The sequence below is a fragment of the Brachyhypopomus gauderio genome, unplaced genomic scaffold (assembly GCF_052324685.1).
Source record: "Brachyhypopomus gauderio isolate BG-103 unplaced genomic scaffold, BGAUD_0.2 sc44, whole genome shotgun sequence".
In the NCBI taxonomy this organism is placed as follows: domain Eukaryota; kingdom Metazoa; phylum Chordata; class Actinopteri; order Gymnotiformes; family Hypopomidae; genus Brachyhypopomus; species Brachyhypopomus gauderio.
Window position 1 is genome coordinate 3,017,381 of NW_027506870.1, and position 23,158 is coordinate 3,040,538.

At 39.9% G+C, this 23,158-nt stretch overlaps 1 protein-coding gene across 1 annotated transcript; it reads left to right on the top strand.

Moving 5' to 3' along the window:
* The first annotated feature begins 16,875 nt into the window (after nucleotides 1-16,875).
* Nucleotides 16,876-23,109, top strand: LOC143486078 (uncharacterized). Its single transcript, XM_076985871.1, has 16 exons — nucleotides 16,876-17,307; nucleotides 17,622-17,694; nucleotides 17,964-18,105; nucleotides 18,235-18,433; nucleotides 19,004-19,079; nucleotides 19,274-19,530; nucleotides 19,641-19,682; nucleotides 19,778-19,857; nucleotides 20,202-20,311; nucleotides 20,464-20,664; nucleotides 21,117-21,203; nucleotides 21,423-21,682; nucleotides 21,801-21,929; nucleotides 22,216-22,356; nucleotides 22,458-22,572; nucleotides 22,656-23,109. The coding sequence occupies exons 1-16, from the start codon at nucleotides 17,281-17,283 to the stop codon at nucleotides 22,883-22,885; spliced, it is 2,169 nt and encodes a 722-aa protein (XP_076841986.1). The 5' UTR covers nucleotides 16,876-17,280; the 3' UTR covers nucleotides 22,886-23,109.
* Nucleotides 23,110-23,158: the final 49 nt, after the last annotated feature.

Genomic DNA, 23,158 nt, shown 5'->3' on the forward strand with positions numbered 1-23,158 from the left:
GCCTTCCACAACAGAGCATGCGGTACCGAACCAAAAACATTAGCCAGATCTAAGAAAACCACATGTAGATCTCTTCTCTCTGCTCTTGCTGTTGGAATATGGTGCCAAATCATGCTACTATGCTCTATACACCCTGAAAAACCTGTAATCCCTGCTTTTTGCACTGATGAGTGATCAGCTTTGTCAACATTAACAATGCCCACTGGAAGTTTGTGGTAAGAGAGAAAAGACTAGTCTCATTTCTTTTTCTGTAATTTTAAAAGATTTTAATATGTGTTTTCTCATAGTACCTACAGGCCCTGACCAATCAGATCTTTGTGATTGACCCAATCACAGCACAACAATAATGAAATGGAAGATTCCAGATAGGCAGCTTAGAGATTTAGGTAATTTATTTGGGGACTGTAATTAAATTAGTGCTTTTTGGCTTAGCTTTATGTCATTTCTGTTGAAACAACTGTTACTTGTCAAATAATAGACTGCTATTCAGATCCTAATGACAAACTAGCCTAACTAGTAAATAAATCTTAACTTATTGACAGATATGACCCTATTGTAGCAGCACAGCCAGAACTAGCCATTGATTCCCCACTATTTCCTGATTTTAAGGCTTCATAAAAATGTATTGTGAACAATGACTAACACAGCTTCAGTGGTGGACAGTAACGAAGTAAATGTAATGCGTTACTGTACTTAAGTAACATTTCCATGTATTTGTACTTTACTCAAGTACTTTTATTTGGTAAGACTTTATACTTTTACTTCACTACATTTCAAAGCGAAACTTTTTACTTTTCACTTCGCTACATTTACAGAAACATCTCATTCCTTTTTTATTTTTAAATCAACGCTTAATAAAATACCGAAAGGTTAAAGTGTACCATGTCACAGACTATAACCAATCAGTGCTCAGTAAGATATTAAGATTTGTATGCTAAATGGCTGAGTATCTGACATGGCTGCAACAGATGGCTTTCCCAAACACCCCTGGCCTTATTTAGCCCAATTGTTTGAATTCCTCGAAAAGAAAAATGATTCGTATTCCTTCAAGTGTCTCCTCTGCATTCCGAAGAACACATCATTTATGAACTCGCCATCAAACTTGAAAACACATCGAGGTAAGTTCGCCATTAGATGAGAACTACCCACAGGGTGGTTTATATACCCCGGTTAATTATATCACATTGAAATTGTGAAGGAAATATTGATTATATTCATGTGTGATTCATGTTAATCATGTCCATGCAGACACTATAGCACGGTCTGTGTGAAAAGTACTGCTTAGTAATTAACTAACCATATTGAAGATGTTTTTCTGTAAGACTAAAGTTTTCTGTGCAGCAGCAGTTAGTGATAATATTGCTTATCCGTTTCTAAGCACCCAAGGTTGAATCCCAGGAAAACTGATAACTGCTCCTGGGAAGCAGACATCCTTAGTTTTTTCTACACACACACTTTGATTATAAGAATCTGGACTGAGAGAGACAGTTCAGAGTTACTGCATGAAGCGTAAGCTTCATATCATACTTTTATACTTTTATATTTTGTAACTCTCTTGCTATCAAATAAATACTGTTTAATATATTATAAGACCTCGAATTCTGTGCCATGAATTCCACCACAGAATTTGGCATAGTCGGCAGGATGAGCGAGGATCGTAGCAGAGGAATGAACTGAAGCTCACCGAGGACGCTCCTCAGTCTGGGACTGAGCTGGACAACGGGAACCCCACAAGCTAAAAGGAAAGTACCGCCAGGGTGTAGCTGAAAGTTCTGACCTCGCTGACGACTCCCGCCTCATCCAACGAACAAAAAGAACATGGTGGTGGCACAAAATCGTAAGTGAATTAAAAAAAAAAAAAAACTTGTTTGTAGTTTTCCACGGAATAGGTGTCCCTGCCTGCATTGAAATAGGAAAGGAATATTACTCTGGGAGTAATAAAGAACCTATCAAGATAATAGGACTATTTAGATGCCTAACTAGAGAAAAGGCCGTTATTGTAGACGTACATTAACGTATAAGGACCCGGGTCGATTCAGTGCGAGGCTATAGGAGGGACCTATTCACGGCCATTGTTGGAACTAAATTGAGATCCAATACATGTTAAGCAGTAAATAAGTGTTTTTGATAGCAATTTGTATTTTGATCATTTAAAGGATGGGTTTAAGTAACAGTAAAAAATATGCCTTTGATGTCAGCCAACATCCCAATAGCATTTTTGAACAGATGAATAGACTTTATGGTACTGACTGCTGCAAACATGTTCCATACTGGATAGAAAATTATGGGTTTGCGCCAAGTGGCTCACTGAGTGTGGTGTATTTGGGAAAGTTAATACAGAGGGTTCAAGAGAGACCTAAAAAGGATAATATTTTTTTTTTTTTTTTTTTTTTTTTTTACCTTTATTTAACCAGAAAAACCTCATTGAGATTAAAAATCTCTTTTTCAAGAGTGTCCTGGCCAAGACAGGCAGCAGTACATTCACAATTTACAATAAAAACAATCATACATAAAGACAATAACAAGTTTTCAATACATCAGAACATAGAATCAAGACAATAAGTCAAATCAATTAATCAGTCAAAACATTTGCAACTAGAAGCATCCACCTCCAAGTTGCTCAACATCCTCTTAAAAGAGCCCAAAGAAACCAGATCTTTAAGTTTCAAGTCTTTTTGTAGCTCATTCCAAGTAAATGGAGCTGCAAACCTAAATGCCTTTTTTCCCAGTTCAGTTCTAACTTTAGGAACAGACAATAAAAAAAGATTCTGGGAGCGTAGATTGTAAGAATCAATACTCCTTTGACTGATATAGGTCAGAAGGTAGGATGGGAGTAGACCTAAAATAGACTTATAAACTAAAATAGACCAATGATATTTTCTACGAGCATACAACGAAGACCATCCAACACGCGCATACAGCATACAATGATGTGTAAGAGATCTAAAATTGGTGATGAACCTCAGAGCTCCGTGATAGACAGTATCCAGAGACTGTAAGTTTTGAGAAGAGGCGTGCATATACAAAACATCACCGTAATCTAATACAGATATAAATGTAGCAGAAACCAGTCTCTAGATTCAAAAGAGAGACATGATTTTATTCGAAAGAAAAAACCTAACTTCAGTTTTAATTTTTTAACAAGTTGCTGAATCTGAGCAGTAAAAGAAAGAGAACTATCAAGTAAAATGCCTAGATATTTATACGTAGGAACAAGTTCTATCTGAGTTCCTTGAGCAGTAATAATTGAAGGCAGGTTTGAAAGTTTAGATTTTGAATTTGAAAACATCATAACTTTTGTTTTATCAGCATTTAAAACCAGCTTTAAATCATAATAATTTTGTTGTATAATGTTAAAATCAACTTGTAACTGACTGAGAGCTTGGATAGGTGTGGATGCAGAAGTATACATAACTGTGTCATCAGCATAAAAATGAAATTTTGCATTACAAATATTGTAGTTAATGTTATTAATATAAAGTATGAACAAAAGCGGCCCCAGGACTGACCCTTGTGGAACACCCTTTTGTACAGTGAGTAAGCTGGAAGTACAGCCATCTACTTGTACACACTGTGTTCTGCCTATTAGGTAATTTTTAAACCAGCCAACTGCATGATCTGACAATCCTGCTTTAGATAATCTGTGTGCAAGGATGGAATGGTCTACAGTATCAAAAGCCTTAGACAAGTCAATAAAAAGGGCCGCACAATGTTTGTTATCAATAGTATCTATAAAATCATTAAAAACATTAAGTGCTGCTGTAATTGTGCTGTGTTTTTTCCTAAAACCAGATTGAAAATCAGACAAAATACTATTCTCATTTAAAAAATCCTTTAGCTGATCACTAATAAGAGACTCAAGAACTTTAGCCAGAACAGACAACTTGGAAATAGGTCTATAATTATTTAAGATCGTGGGGTCACCTCCTTTAAACAAAGGAGTAACCTGGGCAGATTTCCAAATAGGTGGTATGGTATTAGAGACTAAGGACAAGTTAAATATATGAGTCAAAGGTGGGGCAATAAAATCAGCTGCTAATTTTAAAAAGTAAGGCTCAAGTTTGTCCGGGCCTGCAGCTTTTGTTAAGTCTAAGAGACTGAGGGTTTTGTGAACCTCAGTAACTTTAATAAGATTAAAAGTAAAAGAATAATTTAAATGAGTCTGGTTATCAGACTTAGCAGGAAAGGAGTTATATGAAGAGTTAGATTTTGTGAGGTTAAGAGACTCAAATAAGAATCCTGAAGCAACAAAATGCTCATTAAAACAAGCAAGCATTTTGGCCTTATCCGAGATTTTTTGAGAGTCTTTAATAATGCATGGAGGCAACTCAGAACCTTTACTATTTTCTGTAATAGATTTGATGATTTTCCAGAATTTTAAAGGGTTATTTAAATTTTGAGTAGTTTGTGAAAGAAAATAATTAGCTTTAGCTTTCCTGATCTTGACAGTATATGTATTACGTAATTGCCTAAAAACTAACCAGTCAGAGTTTTGATCTGTTTTTCTGGCTTTCGTCCAGGCCAGATTACGCTGATGGAGAAGATCTGAAAGGTCTGGAGTGAACCATGCATTGTTTCTACCTTTGACTCTATACCTCCGAAATGGAGCATGTTTATTGATAATGTTAATGAAACCATCATAAAAAAATTCCCAAGCAATATCAATATCTGCAATGAGATTAATTTTTTCCCAGTCAAATTGAAATAAATCATGAAGAAAACCTTGTTCAGAAAAATGCTTCATGTCACGTTTATAAATAATGCGAGGTTTAGTTTTAGGCATATTAGTATTTCTCACTGTTGCAACAGCACAGTGGTCACTAACATCATTTGCAAATATTAAAGCAGTTGTGTATTTATGAGGTGAATTTGTTAAAATAAGATCTAATAAAGAGGATTTTTCTGGATTTTTTAGATTTGGTCGAGTTTCACTGCCTACTAACTGGAAGAAGTTCAGTGAGTCACAATAGGATCGGAGCTCATCAGAGACTGGTTGTAGCCAATTCAGGTTAAAATCACCCAAAACTAAAAGTTCTTTTCCATTGAACTCTGAAAGGAGCTGCATTAAATTAGGCAGGGCACACTTATCAGCTGAGGGTGTTCGATAGCAGCCAACAACATTAATATGCAAGGATTTGGAGACTTCAAGTTCCAGAGCTAAAAACTCAAACTGCTTAGATACAGTTTTGGAGAGAAGTACATTCACTTGAAACTTTTTCTTGGTAAAAATGGCTACACCTCCACCTCTTTTAGGGCGATCAGTCCTAAACACATTATAGCCAATAATATTAATATCATTATCTGAAATAGATTTACTCAGCCAAGTTTCAGATAAAACAATAACATCTGCATCAGTCGAATGTGCCCAGATTCTCAACATGTCTATCTTGCTGATAAGACTGCGTACATTCAGATGTAAAAAACCCAAACCAGCTCTTACTTTAAAATCTGCCGGGGTGTTAAAATCTGTGGGGGTATTTGGACCTGGATTGGGCTGCACATTTCCAGACATCAACAGTAATAAAACAATCAGACATTTCCGTTTAAAAGAGTTCCTATAGGATTCTTTACGGTTACTCCATCTAACATTAGAATCCAAAACAACAAGAGTGAAACAGAAATTGTCATGTAGAGTCATTAAACTAATAAAACTGACAAAGTCCATAGTATCATAAAGGAAGGATTGTGATTGAGGGAGTAAGATGACGGTTAGCGCACTACCAGATGCGCATGTTCCCGTGTGAGATATGTCTGTGATTGAGAAAGCCGGACCGGAGTTTTTATTCCAGTGACAGCTCTCCCCAGTGATAATGAGTAAAGACAGGTACAAACACAAAGAGGCGAAGATCAGACACCATTTCGGTTTCGGCCCCATCATCACAGAACGGCTGGATAATAAAGAGCTAGATGTTTATGCAACAGAAGCCTGAAGGCGAGGACAGACTTGGAATCCGGGTCAACAGTACTAAAATCCAGTACGGGGTTTTCCTTTTTCCCACGCTGAATAAGTGACGATGCAAAACGTCACTTAATAACAGGAACTCCAGCGAAAAGCGCCAGTGTTAAAGTTAACAAGTCAAATACAGAACCAGGCGACTTTAAAACATCAGTACATAAACCAAAACAGCAAAAATGAACTTAGAGGAAGGCACTTTCCTTGTCATGAAGAGAGCAGATCCACTTGAAAGATAAAACTGCACGTCCTCCCTCCTACTCCAGTTGGCGCACAGCCCGTTGACACAGCGCGGATCAGTCAGATCCTCCAGACTGGTATCCAAATAAGCTGAACTCCGAGTTTGATCTCATACACAGCATAATCAACAAATCCATCATTTAAAATTGAAGTGATTTGAAGGTAGCCTATTTATCCAGATGGATGTTGGACCAGGTGTGATTTGAAGTGAGCTGAAGAGTTAAGTCTCGACTTTGAAACAGGTTTAAATGCATTAAAAAATCTCCGTACAAATCAGTTTTAACTCCAGGTCAATATATCAGTATCTTCCAATAACTCATAGAGTAAAGTAGAAGATTATACCAAAAACTACATGAGTAACATTCAGTTTAAACACAGACAACCACAGAGACAAAAAGATATGCTGCCATCTTGGATTTTGCAGATATATAAAATAGTATATAAGAAAGCATGCAAGTATTTTGATGACAATAAAGAAGATATGTTGCACAAGGTTAAGTGTTGGTTAGAGGAGGCTCAAAAGAGAGCTAATATGCAAAAGAAGGTTAGGCAGGTAGGGCTTGGAGAAAATACTAATAAGGTGTCCCAGTGTGTCTCCTTAGCTGATCCTGACCTCGATGCCGCGAGACGTAACCCACCACCCGGAGTACCTGGGGGAGAGGGAGCCACTGCAGCTGCACCACTCCAACACCCGCCTCACAACACACACCCACCCCCATATGCTGACGTCAGAGCTGCCTTAGAAAATGCACAATGACATGAACTGTCAGAAGACTCGGCCCCCGTACTCTCCCCTGTCAGTAAGTACACCAGGCTTCAAACCGCGGTGAAGGGAGGAGGCCTTACGACAGCACCAGGCCCTCACACTGGATCATGGTATGAGATGGTTGCCAATCAGACAGCCCACCAGATGATGATAACCACGCCCGAACCAGTGGTCACACAGTTCCCGATGGTAGAAGTCTCCGGCCCGGACGGAGTTATCATGGTGCACAGACACTGGACTTCTGATGACATCATGAAAGCAGGCGAGGGTATGGGCAAACCGTCTGACATAGGAGGACGGCGCTTTGGAGAAGAACTTGTGGCTTTTATTCGGTCCTGTAGACTGACCCAATCAGAACTGAAACGTTTACTGGTGGTCAAACTCGGACCTCAGTTCAACAAGATCGACCGTGACTGGAATCCAGGTGATGTCCGTCTCCACCTACCTGAGTGGGACGTCCCTGGAGGAGGGGGAACTGATCTGAACGGACCGTACAGAGACATGATAAGACGTCTAGTGGAGAGTGGAAGTTGCATATCCAGTCTCCATCAACACGACAAGATAGCAGCTTGCAAACAAGAAGATGGAGAGTTTATCAGTGACTTCCTCTTTCGACTGACCAGAGTCCATACAGACCACTGCGGAATCGAAGCACCAGCACAACGTGCCAACGGCCCCGCAGACGTCGGCTCGTGGGAAGCCCATCTGAGAAACACTTTCCTGGAGAACATGAGAAAAGACATCAGCGACCTCATCAGAGCCAACTGCATTGGATACAACAGAGCTCCTCTGTTGGTGATAGAAGATCACGCTAAACACCACAGGGCACAGCTCATAAATAAGGAGAAGAAGAAAACTCAGAAACAGAGTGACATACAACAGCAAGCCATGCTGACTATGGTCCAGACCAGCCAAGATTACATCAGTAGCAGAGGAAGAGGCCGAGGCAGAGGCGGAGAAGATGGAGGACGTGGTGGACAGAGAAACAAAGACAAAGACACATGCTACTTTTGCGGCAAACGAGGACATTTTGCTAGAGACTGTCCAGAGTCCAAAGATGGCCATCTGACCACTGAGGAAAGAGGGCAGGACTGACGGGCGGCGGGGAGGCAGGACAGCGACGGGCCACTGAGGGAAGAATACAGCAAAAGGAAAGTACCAAATTTAGATTACTCTTTTGTCCAGCTAATTAGTAAAAACCCAGTGGTACTCCCACAGGTAGAAATAATGGTTGAAAAACGCAAACAATTTTTTGGTAGACAGTGGAGCAACACACTCCGTTATAATGGCTGACCAGATAAATTGTGAAATGAAGCATGATAATGAAGCAGTCAGAGTAATGGGTGTGGGAGGGGTAACTGTCTTAGAGAGTGTCTGTGCCTCTCCAGTGTAATGTAGATAATAATGATTTTGAACATAGCTTCCTGATCTCTGCTACATGCCCAGCTAATGTATTGTTTTGACATTTAATGTGTAAATTGCAATGCATACTCCAAAGTGGCCAGAATGGGCTATTTTTTGTTTTGGGGAGAGCCCCAATTAATTCATTTGGCATCAGGACAACCAGGTTATGCCTATAAATGGCAATACAGGGGCACCGAAGGGGGAATCAGAAAGCATTTCATGGCAGAGGTGACTTATGTGTTACCAGTAGGCTTGTCACGATACTAAGAATTACAACTTCGATACAATACTTTAAAAAATATTGAAATTCGATACCATTTTCGATACCAAAGTCAGATACGGTGCTAATTTCCGTTGTAAAGCCTTTTTATTTTTTTTATAAACAAACATATGAATGTTGCTTTGTGTTTGAAAATTGTACCTTGGGACAATTGTAACTTCATTTCACAACAAATATCTGTCTGACTGAACAGTTCTTTTGTGTTAACAAATACGAGCATCTTGTAATTCCAGGATGAAACATGAGAACGTGAAGATGTTACGATTGGGCGTTTTGAAAATAAACAACCATTAAATAATGTGATAAAAAAGCAAATAATTTCGAGTACATGTATAAATATTTAACTTATCCCAACAAACATGCGACGTCAGAAAGATGTTAAAATCAAGTCTGTATCATGTCGGTCAGTCCAGACCCATTTTTGCATGTCTGGTGGACGTTCACTGGTTCAAAATCTGACAGTGTGACTAGGACCATAACCTTTTAACTTAACATGAACGTCTATGACGAGTTTTCTATCTGAACGTCTGACTAGGACCTTTATTGGATGTCAGGACGTGCAAAAACTGCAACTGAACGGCAGTAATAGACGTTTAAAAAAGACGTCGCTAAAACTTTCATTCTGGCTTTTCAGTGGACGTCTTTTGAACGTCTGACAAAGTGTCTTTGCTCGTGCTGGGAAATATTGAAATGGACCTTGAAAGTGACATACAAGTGTTTGAATTCCAGAAGGTGTATGAACCCTGCAAACATGACTTTGTTCATCGCGCTGAAGCGCGGCGCACGCGAGGTCGTGCACCTCTCGAATTTTTAACTTCGCGCGCGCCGCGCCTCAGCGCAATGAACAAAGTCATGTTTGCAGGGTTCAATTCAAGCGCTTGTACTAATATTTCCCAGCACGTTAAACTTAATTAAGTTAAATATTTATACATATACTCGAAATGATTAGAAATATTGCGCTTTTAATCACATTATTTTATGGTTGTTTATTTTCAAAACGCCCAATCTTAACGTTTTCACATTCTCTCATGTTTCATCCTGGAATTACAAGAGGCTCGTATTTGTTAACAAGAAAACTGTTCAGTCAGACAGATATTTGTTGTGAAACGAAATTTCAACATTTTCAAGTACTTTAGCCTAAATTGCAGTACTTTTCAAACCTGAAACACAAAGCAGCATTAAAATTCGTCAGGTAAGTGCTCATTCCCCTGTTTTGAGGGGTGTTTCTTTTATACTACCACATACAGTTTCGGACAACACTGCAAAGCGGAAAGTATAAAGCCTCCACCACTCGCGGAGGTACGCGCGGAGTCGAGCGCTATGGTCACTCAACCAGGCTTTAGCGCCCTTCGTTGAAATGTTCCAAAAGCACCGCTTGCAAACGGGCTTGTTCATGTCTTTCAGTTTTCCATCTGTATCTGCTTCGAATCCAACAGCACTGCGTTTGCTTTAGCTGCCATATTAGCATTACAAACTGTCCTGTGCATTACGGCACCTTGGGTGGGTCAAACAAAAGCGCATTTTATGTAAAAAGAATCGATACTTAAGGGAAACGAGTATTGTACCGTTTCAGAATGTTCAGTATCGATATATCGATTTTTTTGACAACACTAGTTACCAGCAGATTTTTTACATTAAACCAAGTGACATATTTCATTGCACATACATATCTGACTGACTAGATACAGAGTATGAGACCAGGATCTATGCAGAGCTGCATGACTTAATGACCATGACTGACTTGATCTTGAACGACACATGGGCAGCAGGCCTAGTGAGATTGAGTGAAGGACAAATGAATCAAAAGGACAAAATCTCTATTGTGTTCCATGGGCCACGCCCCACATATCACTACCTAACACACTGGAATTATTTGACCAAAATGACAACACACAAACCAAGGCCATACGTATGACCCTCCTCCCAGCGGAAGAATTAGAATTGGCAAAAGTTCCGCCAGCTCTGTGGGCTAAGGGAAAGAACGATGTGGGCCTCATTAAAAGATGTGTGCATCGTTCCCAAATCTGATTACAGACCCAAACAACACCAATACCCATTGAAACCTGAAGCCATGGAAGGCATCAGGTCCATTTTCCAATTACTACGAGAGGCTGGCGTGATAGTGCCATGCGAAACCTCACCAGTAAGAACTCTCAGTTTTCCCAGTTAAGAAGCCAGGGCGAGAGGAATGGAGGTTTGTTCAGGATTTGCAAGCTGTCAAGTGGCAGCACACCCTAGATCCCCAGAAGTCCCAAATCCTTACACCATTCTCTCAGGTTCCCCCCGACAGCCAGTGGTTCAGTGTAGTGGATCTTGCCAATGCATTTTTCTTTTTTTAGCATTCCAGTTCATCCAGATAGCCAAATTGGTTTGCCTTTTCAAAAAAATATATATATACACACACACACACACACTCACTAAATTATGTCAAGGTTACTATGAATCACCCACCATTTACAATGCTGCACTACATGTGAGATTAGAAACATTTGAACTTCCAGAGGGAACAGCTTTAGTTCAAAATACAAATGATCTCTTAGTTTGTGCTCCAAACAGAGACCTTTGCAGACAGGCCATTATGGCACTGCTAAATCATCTAGCAGAGGAAGGCCACAAGGCATCCAAATCAAAGTTGTGATACTGCAGAGAGAAATTAAACTTCTTAGGACACGTTATCTCACAACAAACCATACTGAAGCTTCCCAAACTGCGAACTAAGAAACAACTGTTATCATTTCTTGGTATGTGTTCATATTGTCGCACCTTTATTCTCTCCTATACAGAGAGCCAGGGGCCCCTCAGATAACTGATTCCCACCAAAGGATCTAGCATTTCAACATTTGAGTTGACTCCCAAGGGGGAAGCAGCTATTCAGCTCAGGCAGCTGAGCTAGTAGCCCTCACCAAGGCCAAATTGGCCAAAGGGAAAGCAGTGAATATCTGTACAGACTCCAGATATGCTTGGGGAGTAGTGCACGATTTTGGCGCCATATAGAAAGAGATTTCCTAACTAGTTCTGGCAGCAAAATTAAGAACCACAAACTAGTAACGTAACTACTAGATGCTGTCCAGCTACCAGCGCAAGTAGCAATCATTAAATGCGCAGCGCACACCTAATCCCAAGATGAGGCAGCGAGAGGTGATGCTTTTACAGATGCCACTGCAAAAGCCACAGCGCATGCAACGCCTGACTTACAAGCCACCCAACAAGAACATGCATCCACCCCAATAACTACAATTGATATCCAACAAATGGCCTCCTCAGAGAAGGCCCAGTGGAAACGGGCGGGCTGTGTTAAAACAGGAGGCGTATGGGTACACCCTGATACTACTAGACCTTGCCTACCAAAGGCTTACATGCGAGGCCTAGTTAAGATTGCTCATGAGAGGAGTCACATGAGCAAAGGGGGAATAGTAGACAGCATAACAAAACACTGGTACGCACCAGGTATCACTACTTATACTCAAAATGTTTGATCTGTACACAGAACTCCACTAGAAGAGACACCAACACAATACCAGCCCCATCAGGACACCAGACAGAACCGTTTCAAAACTGGCAAATAGACTTTGTGGAACTAACACCATCTGAAGGAAAGAAGTTCCTTCTAGTACGTGTATGCATGTTCAGTAAGTGGGTGGAAGCTTTTCCAACAGGGAAAAAGGACAGTGATGCGGTTTCTAAGATGTTCCTGAGAGAGGTCATTCCCCGGTGGGGTCTGCCACAGAGAATTTCCAGTGATAACAGGACACCCTTTGTCCACACAGGACTTCAAAATCTGACTAAATATGTAGGTATAGACATGCGCAAGCATTACAGCTACCACCCTGCCAGTGCAGGTGCAGTAGAAAGAGCAAACAGCACAATAAAAGCAGGTCTTGCCAAGACCAGCCAGGAAACAGGGATGGCCTGGACAAAATGTTTGCCATTAGTGTTGTGGCAGTGTAGGACCAGACCACAAGCTAAGACAGGGCTGACAGCATTCGAAATTGTCTTTGGCAGGTCTCCCAACACAGGTCTCGGACCCGCAGAGCTGGAGATGCACCTGTTGAATGAACAACTAATTCAAAAGTTTGTCTTTGTACAAGTCTATGTACTGTGTCTAAGCAGGTGAAAGCAGTGTTGCTAGAACCAGCAGACCATCTGCTCCACTCCTTCATTCCTGGCGACTGGGTTGCAGAACCAGATGATTCCTAAAGCTTTCTGAAAGAATGACTACTGTTGCATGAAGATTATGTTGAATGATTAAGAGAATCAAAGGGGGAGAATGTGAAGGAAATATTGATTATATTCATGTGTGATTCATGTTAATCATGTCCATGCAGACACTATAGCACGGTCTGTGTGAAATATATTGCTTAGTAATTAACTGTAACCATATTGAAGATGTTTTTCTGTAAGACTAAAGTTTTCTGTGCAGCAGCAGAGCTAGTGATAATATTGCTTATCTGTTTCTAAGCACCCAAGGTTGAATCCCAGGAAAACTGATAACTGCTCCTGGGAAGCAGCATCCTTAGTTTTTTCTACACACACACTTTGACTATAAGAATCTGGACTGATAGAGACAGTTCAGAGTTACTGCATGAAGCGTAAGCTTCACATCATACTTTTATACTTTTATATTTTGTAACTCTCTTGCTATCAAATAAATACTGCTTAATATATTATAAGACCTCGAATTCTGTGCCATCAATTCCACCACAAAATACACTACATTTAAGAGATGCTTTTATCCAAAGCAATGTGCTAGTACCCAAATTGCAATCTGTGGAGATACTAAGCGCCAGTTTAACACAGGAGACTCCCACATCAAACGTTAAAGCCGGGGACACATACACGCGAATTTGGCCAAGCAAAGCGAACTTCGCAAAGGCAAACAAATATGAGCAAAGTGAAGCTAAATTATTAAAAATGATTATTATTAAAATGATTATTATTATATTATTTTACGCAATAATACACTCAAGGTTCGTGCTATAACGTGTAATATTGGCACTGCTGTGCTGCAGTCGTAGGCACGAGGCCGCAGGCGAGTCCCGTAGATCAGCACAGCATTTTAGCCATTTTAGTTGCTTTGTTCTCCATAGGAGAACTGATACTACAACTCCCGCCTCCTCACAAGCGCACGCACACACATTTATTCTCCTCCCCTTTTTACACACACACACACACACACTAGATACTAGTCTTCACTGTTAAATACTGATCCTTGTTGATTCCGTTTGTTTTAGAATAGATAGTTTTAAATAAATGTATCATTTATTTTCAGCAAATTGTCTGTGTTGATGTCATTCAAAAGTGGTTGTTGCCAAAACCTCCAAAGAATTCATAGTTAAATCCTTCACATACCAAACCATTAATTACCTTTAGTTGATAACTAAACTTGTGGTTCTGGTATAATTCGAATATGAGACTGATTCTAAATTAATGAGACTGATTATATCTATATAATCTATATATCTATAAAACAAATTATATCTACTTTAAAGGATTAGTAGGTGAAACCCCTACAACACTCACGTTGGCTTCATTTTTCAGCATGTCTTCCACCCATGACAAAACAAAAATCCATATGAGACTTAGAGATTGTTATTTAAGAGGCACTCGCTGTAATACAACTTGATTGGTGGTCTTATGATGGACCGTTTAAAAGCTATTGAAATTATAAGATAAAAACTCACCACCACAAATAGGTAAGAGACAGAAATACCCATATCTGAGTTGTAGGTTGTTGTATAGGATGTACTTTGCATAATGCAAATTGATTGGTGGTCTTATGATGGACCGTTTAAAAGCTATAGAAATTGTTAGACAGAAACTCACCACCACAAATAGATAAGAGGTAGAAATACTCATATCTGAGTTGTAGATTGCTGGTCATCATGTACTTAATGTAATACAGCTTGTTTGGTGCTCTTATGATGGACTGTTTAAAAGCTATTGAAATAATAAGACAACAACTGAGTACCACAAATTGGTGCAAGGTACAAATACCCATGTAAGAGTTGTAGGTTGTTGTTTAGGATACCCTTTATGTAATAAAACTTGTTTGGTGCTCTTATGATGGACCACTTAAAAGCTATTGAAATGATAAGATAAAAACTCACCACCACAAATACACAAGAGGTAGAAATACCCATATTTGAGTTGTAGGTTGTTGTTTAAGATGCCCTTAATATACAAGAACTTGTTTTATGGTCTTATGATGGACAGTTTAAAAGCTATTGAAATTATAAGATAAAAACTCACCACCACAAATAGACAAGAGTTAGAAATACACATATCTGAGTTATAGATTGTTGTTTAGGATGCCCTTAATATGTTAGAACTTGTTTAGTGGTCTTATGATGACTATTTAAAAGCTATTGAAATAAAAAGACAACAATGTACTACAACAAATAGATAACAGCTATGAATACCCATCTCTGATGTATAGAGTGTTTATTTAGGATGCACTTTGTGTAATACAACTTGTTTGGTGCTCTTATGATGGAGTGCACAGTGCTCTGGGGCCTTTACTACCGCCACTTGCATCCGTGTTAACCGTGTTAATGTAATTTGTAGACGGTGCCTTAGACGTTGTAGCGGTCACAATATTACATTTTAAATAAATAAAATGTTGTCTACAACTTAAAATACGTATATTCCTGGCGTAAAGAAGGTTGTAGGCATTTGTTTTGTTTGCCAGAAATAAGAATTTGCACATTTTGGCACTTTTTCTGATAATGTCTTAAAATTATTGAAGAAAGAATTCCGAATATGCGAACGTGAATCCAACTTTACCGCAGTGCACGTGCTAGGTGCTTGATCACAGCATGGGAATTACGGTCAGCTCATTCCTAGCTTTAAACTTACTCATAATTTCAACCAAAATATACCCTTCCACATTTAACACAACAAGTATTAACAAACAAAATACAATTCTCAGGTTTCACTGAAGTATTTAGCAATGATAAACAAACTATGATTACAACAGTAACGAAAAATAAACGAGATGCCTTACCGAGACGATTCGACAAAGAAATACTCGACGAATTAAGCTCTGGTCTTCAAAACATACAGCATTTACACAGCTGGTCGCTCAGTATTCCAAAATGAACTTAAACGTCATAACAACTTTAAAATATTCTCTTTCAATTTCTTCGCCCCCGCACACAGCGAGCAACTAGCTGAGCAAACAGTCACGCGTGCCCGTTTGCTCAGCTAGTTGCTCGCCGTGTGCGGACGCTTGAGACAGAATTCTCTGCCTCTTGAGCCTGTGAGACATTTATCTACGTGTTTGATATTTTCTGGCACGCGTGCCCGAAATCTCACCGTGTGCGCTCGGCTGAGCAATTTGGCTCAGCAACTTTTCGTCACCAGCCAATTGGAAGCTCGCTTGGAGTCACATGACACTTCGGCGTTAACGCCGATAACGGCCATCACTAATCAAAAGTAAAGAAAGAAGTTGAACAAATAATAAATAACAACCATGAGATACAAGATAGTTATCATGGCTTATTACATCGAGTTTGGCGATAGAACAAGAAAAAAATAATTTAATAAATTCGGTGTCGTGAAACATGTGTTTATGAAACAAATAGCAGCATTTTCATTTGGTTGAGACACCATATGCTGACGACACCGAATTAGGGTTACCACCTGTCTGACAAAACAGACATACTGACACGGGGTGGTGGGTGGCGAGTGTAAAATGTTGACGGGGTGGCGAACGTAAAATGTTACCGGGGGGTGTAAAATGGACACAGCGAGAAAAAAAAGACAGATTTAAAGTGTGCAGAAACAGTCTAAATAGTCGTTTGAACTAACCTGAAAAACAGGACATTAAATTATTTTTTTTTGCCGGGACCGAATATTAAAAAGAAGGAAAACCGGGACAGTCACGTGAAAACCGGGACAGGTGGCAACCCTACACCGAATTGATTAAAGTATTATTATTTTATTCTATCGCCGAATTCGATGTAATAAGCCATGTTAACTATCTTATATCTCATGGTTGTTGTCTCCTCTTGTATCTCATTTATTATCTGTTCAACTTCTTTCTTTACTTTTGATTACTACTTTTGATATATATATATATTTGCATGTAGCTGTATTCTATCCAGTTAACTACTTACCAGGGGCTATGCTCTTCTTCAACTCGACTTGGATTTAGCAAAAAACAACACAGAAATTGTATATACTTTTGCGTCTGACCGTAGCGCTCGACTCCGCACACTGCGCGCGACTATGGCGTCATTACCGTGCCAAAACTAGGGCGCGCAAAAACACATTTCGCGAGCGTAAATATTCACCTCGCGAGCGTAAATAATTGACTCGCGAGCGTAAATATTCAACTCGCGAGCGTAAAAATGACAGTCGCGAGCACAGAACGCCGAATTGCGTGCGCGTTTGTGTTAGTGCGCGCGCTCAAACTGTCTTTTTTCACGCTCGAGTGTTTTTTTCCTTCTCTATTTTACAACGGCGCTCGCGCGACAAGCACATTCTCTTCGGATGTTTTTTGCGCGAGTTTTGATAAGGGGTGTTTTTGGCACTTTGGGGGCGGGCTCATGGGAGTTTCTTTCAGTCAATGCTATTGGCTGATGACGGCTCCTGATTTTGTGAGTGACAGCACAGTACATAAAGTCTTTTCAGAAGATGGCGGAGCACGACGAGCGCGGACTGGTGAGTTAGCTACCTATCCAGGTTTGAAGTAAATTTGGGGTTGATTTAATTTATAAGTATAATTTAATAGACAATCTTAACATTTTGTAATGCGCATGCAGTCACTGATTTATGTAGTACCTATGATAATTTTTACTAAAAGTGGATTTTCGTACTGAAGCGTTACCGTAAGTCGTTTGAAAAAGCGAGCTGGGTTAGTTAGCTATAACATGGAGTTCAGGATACAACCTTAATGTCATGTTGGTAACTAACATTACGAAGATATTTTCGTTAGCTAGCGCTAACAATTTGTTTATTCTTCCAACTTAAACTAGTCGCAATTACAAAATGCAGCGAGGCGCATCATCGGAATGCTGCAGCACGCCTTGGAGTTGCCATCTCAAAATGGTAAAGTAACCCATTACACGTTTCTGTTAGACCTAGTTCCATCTTTTCATAGCTAATTTCCACTTGGCTATTTTACTTTGGCATGGCGTCTGCTATATCCTAGTGATTCAGTTGTACCTACACTTTTGTAATTAATTTAAAACAAGCTCAGGATATAGTTGTCTCCAGTGTCACGTTTTGTAGCTACAACAGTTCATGTAGTGCTACCATTAAAGCTGATCGTTTACACAGTACCACTACTAGGATGACTTATTAGGCTAATAATGTAGATGGAGCTGAGGTTCAGAGAGGCCAGACAGCATCAGGGGAGCAGGCACCCCCAGGGACAAGCCGCAGAACAGAAGCACCCCCGCCCGCTGTGTCTGCAACCTCAAGCACCTCACGCAGCAGCGTGGATGAAAATATGGCCAGGTCTGAATAACATGGAAGAAATTGAAAGCCAAGGATAAACATTTTTAATGTTTTTTTTTCTCATTTCGACATATCCAAAATATATGTTAATTAATAGTGATTGTATTTGATATATTCCCCCTTTTCCAGAGCATTTCCAGGTGTGTTTAAGAAGAGAACCACAAATGTCAAGCTTCGAAAAAGGGCAGTGAAGTCAAAACACATACAGTTTTTTTTAATGGACAAAGTTATGGCTCATACGCCCAAGACTGTTGAGGAGATGGTGCTTCTCCAGGCTGGGCTGGGGCGAAGGACCATTGATGTTCCTGAAGATGCCAACCATTCAGAAGCAAGTATAAAATTTTTATTTTGGACATTATTCATGTTATTCTGGGTATTCTTGTCATCGCTTATTCCAACAATTGACACACATTTTATTTCCCTAATTAAGTGATTTCTACTAAGAGATTTGTTCCACTCCCAAATACTGTGGATCTATGTTGGAATATTTAGATTATTGATAGCAGAAGTATGGGAGGCATCGTGGTGTGGTGGTTAGCATTTTCGCCTCATGGCAAGGCGGTCTGGGTCTCGGCCGTTCTGTGTGGAGTTTGCATGTTCTTCCTGTGCCTGTATGGGTTTTCTCCTCGTACTCCGATTTCCTCCCACAGTCCAAAGATGTGTGTTAGGTTTATCAGTCATTAAATTGCCTATAGATGTAAGTGCGTGTGGGTGTGTTGGCCATGTAGTAGACGGGCAACCTGTCCATGGTGTACCTGCCTTCGCCCATTGATGCTGGAATTGGCTCCATCCCCTGCATTACCCTGATTAGCGGGATTAAACGATAAAGATAATGGATGGAAAACAGAAGTACAAAATTCACTTTTTATATGACACTTGTTTTCACATTCAATCTCAGATTTCAGCACTCCTTACAGAATCCTTCCCCAAAATGGCTGCTTTGGATGGGGCCTGGTTGCTGTACAAAGCAGCTGGTAAGAAATTTTATTTATTTGAAAGTTCAGTGACAATCTTGACTTAAATCAAATCAAATCAAATATGTTTGTATAGCGCTTTTCACAACACACAAAGCGTTGTCACAAAGCGCTTTACAGGACTTAGCAGGTTGCTTTACAAGCAATTTATTTGGTGCTTCTTATCCATAATGACTTTTATTTCAATTAAACAGGAGGCTCAGGGCAACGAAAGCTTAACGTTGTGTCACCTGAGGCAGAGGGCTATTCTGGTGCCCAACTGGCAACTGGCTATACGGGAAAGAGCTGCTATTATATTATGCCCATCCAGGGCAGCTTGGACACCAGCCCTCTGCCCTTCACAGCTGAAGAGTTCTCCAGGATGCCTAAGGCAAAGTGCAACAACTGTCAGATCCCTGTACCTGTGCAGCTGCTGTCACTTCATGTTAAAGACTGTCAGCAAACTGTCGACGTATGTACTACATGCAGTAGCTTTGCTCCTGTCAATATGCACCTATTCCTTTCTGATGGTTTTATAGGCATTAGTAATTATGGCATTGACTTTTTATCTTGAACTGCCAGGCCTCTGACTCTGATTGTGAAGTTGCCAATGATCAAACTGAGGTAACGTAAAGTATTAATAACAAAGTTCCAGTCTGGGATATCACCTAATTGGAAAGGCAATTAAAATGTATCTATACCATTTCTGTGTTTTGCAGCTTTGCCCCATCTGTGAGGTGCCATACCCTGTGAATAGCCTGCCTTTACATGCAAGCTCATGTGGTGAAGAGTCAGAGCGGTAGGTATCTATTGACATGAACCAGTTCATGTAGAGCATGTGCAGTACACTAATATTTCCTCCAGGGCTTTTCAACTGATGGTTCTGGTCTGGTTTGAGTCCAGATTTAAGCAGTCTGTACATAGTGGAATGATATTGGCGTGGTTCGATTCCTTTACTTATTTCAATTAAGAAATCAAAGAAATGCCAACCCATATTTTGTCTATTTTGTTAAGATAAGCTCAATGTTTTCCCACTATGTGCTTGACCTTTTTTGGCAGTTTGCAAGTGCTTTATTTTAATGAATGAAAAGTCATTGTGGACATAACTGGTATAACCTGTAAATGGTCTTTTGCTGTTGTAAGACCACTTAGCAGTCATCTTGACCCTGGTGAGGAACCCAGCACATCCTATGCAGCTACTATGGTTCAGTCAGTACTTACAAATGCTTCCCCCTTACGTCCAGGAATAGAAGGTAATGTAACAATCTAAATGTTTTTATTTAAGTATATTTATATGAGATTTTATTTTTGTTTGCTGTAAATTTGTCCAGTTCAGTCAGAGCATTTTCCCCTTATATCCTGTATTTTTTTATATGAACAAGTGTATCTGCTCTTTTTCATTAAGCATGGAAATCGATAAAAGACCCACAAGAGGCTTTACGCTTCTTTTTGGAACAACTTAAGCAAGAAGGGGAGAGTCAGCCTTCGCTATATTTGAACTTGGATGCAACAGATGACGAGCAAAGGGACGGTTCGCTTATCCGTTTCTACAAAGAGGACCGTGAAAAACGCCAGTTGACAGCTCCTTTCCACTGCATGATTAAAGGTATATAGTGAGAAATTGGTTAAAATCATGCAGTGCATGAACTAAAACACAATGAACAGTATTCTCTATCCAACCCAGCAACGTTTTCATGCACTTTATTCTGATCAGTTTTTCACTGTATGCTTTTAAACATTTTGTTATTGTAGGGCAGGGGTCGGCAACTGGCGGACCGCGGTCCGTATCCGGACCCGAACGCAGTCCTGTCCGGACCCAATCTCATTCCTGATTAACTGGATACGGACCCAAAAAAAACATATTTATTCATTTTGACGGGAGAATTAATTTTAAACCGGAGTATTTATTTCAGGGCTATTGAAAAAAACACTCCGTCACGAGTGTTACGTTCACCACCCCAGCTCAACAACTTGCGTTCGCCACCCCCCGGACCTCAGGTGACAGCTATCTGCCAAAATTGGACCGCGGACAAATTTAGTTGAGTACCCCTGTTGTAGGGGATGCTGCTATTGGAGTAGGTGTGGCTAGACATATCCTATCATTAGCCATTTCCAGGTTAAAACATGGATTTAACCTAAACTTTGGTATGTGTACTGTTAACTCTTGTTTCAAAGTACTGAGCACTGAGTATTAATACTTATTAACAATCTTAATGAATAAGTATTACTATCTGATCGCATACGTGATAACATGGTTACATGTTGCATGAAAGTTTTTTGCCACTTTGGTTATGCTAAACATTAGCAGACTAGCAAAATATTTTTTTCCTTTGATTTCAATACAATTAATGGATCTTGATGCAGGCAATGCAGCAGAGACTCTCCTGTTTGAAGGAGAACCTGAGCACCTGGTCCCTGCTGCATCACCAGTGCTGTTGGAGAGTGACCTGTTCCCCATGGCGGGAAGGATCCTTGGCCACTCTGTGATTAATGGTGGTCCTACACTGAGTGGGTTGAGTCGGGCAGTAGTCAGTGCTTTGATGAATGGCCAAAATGAGATGACGAAATCAAAACTGTGCCTAAATGACTGCCCTGACATGGAGCAAAGGGAAACCATTAGCCTTGTGAGTACCACTAGACACAGAACTATGGGTTTAGAACAGAACTCTAATGGGTTTAGAAATGTACAGATGTCTTGGGATAATTTCAGAGAACTTTGACAATGAAACTAATGTGTTAAAGCTGCTGAAGGAAGAGTGGACTGAGGAAGAATCCTCAAGAATAACCAGGCTCTGTTTGGACTGGTACTGCACAGTCCCTACAAAGCACACCAACAAGCTGCTAATATTTCAACAGCTCCTCTCCCATGCTGTACGTATAATTCTTTAATATTTTGAGGTACATTTTGTCATGCCATAATATAATTTACTCCTAATATAAATAATGCATAATTCATTATATCAACATTAATTGCTGTGACTTAAACAGCCATAAACAGTAATTGAGACAGCACGAAATATGTAGTTGGATCTCTCACCAGCTGACTGCTACTTACGTTTGCTGTTGTCCTAAATAAGAAGTAATCAAGCCTCTAAAATGTGTGCACCAAAACACATTTGAAACTACCTTATCTATGCTCTGCATTTAATTTTTACAGGTGCTTGGTAGAGTGACTGCTCAGATTAAACAGCTCAGGAAAGGGATAAAAGACACGGGCATCTGGCCAATTATCGAACACAGACCTGATGTTGTACCCCTGCTGTTCCCTACAGACAAAGATGTTCAGTTAACCCCACAGGTAGCCATTTTAAAAAATGTTTTAAGAACAGTTTGGTGGCTTGGGTTAAGTTTTACATAATTGTGAACTTTTCTATTCAATCTTTCAATACAAAACTGAAGCTTATCCTGCAGGCCATTATGTGGCCCCAGCCAGGATCCGATAGCGAAGATGATGACATGCCTCAAGAGACGCTTACTCTTCTCTCTGAATTTTTCAGAAGATTTGTTCAACGGGGTACTCATTCCTTTTTTTTTTATTAATGTTACATATCAGTATGTGAAATGTCAGCAAATTACTTACTATGTTGTTTGGCTTAGCATCCCCTAAAAGCTTAAAGATGCTTATGAGGTTCTGGACTGGCTGGGAAGTGCCACCTCGATGCCTGAAGCTGGAAGTCGTTCAGTCCAGAGGACCCAGACACCTTCCAACCTCAGCAACATGTTCAGAACGTCTACGGATACCAAACCACTACAGGAGATTTGAGGAGCTTGAGGATGATCTTGCTGTCTGTATTCAATCTGTGGAGACTGGCTTTGGCCTCGTTTAAAGAGCTGAGTTTTCAAACAACCTCATTTGACAGTAATCACCATTTCTATTATTACTAAAATATCAACTTGTGTTAATACATGTTGACTTCATTGCTTTTGTTGGTCCTTTTTGTTTAAGTCTATTAAAGTGGATAAAACTATTACTTTCAATAAGGTTGAGTTGGTGTGAATGTACACATTCCATATGCATTTATGAATAACCATATTTTACTTGTTTGTCTTACTGTAGATCATGGCTGAGGAACTGTCAAGTTGTTGAACTAATTCGCCTG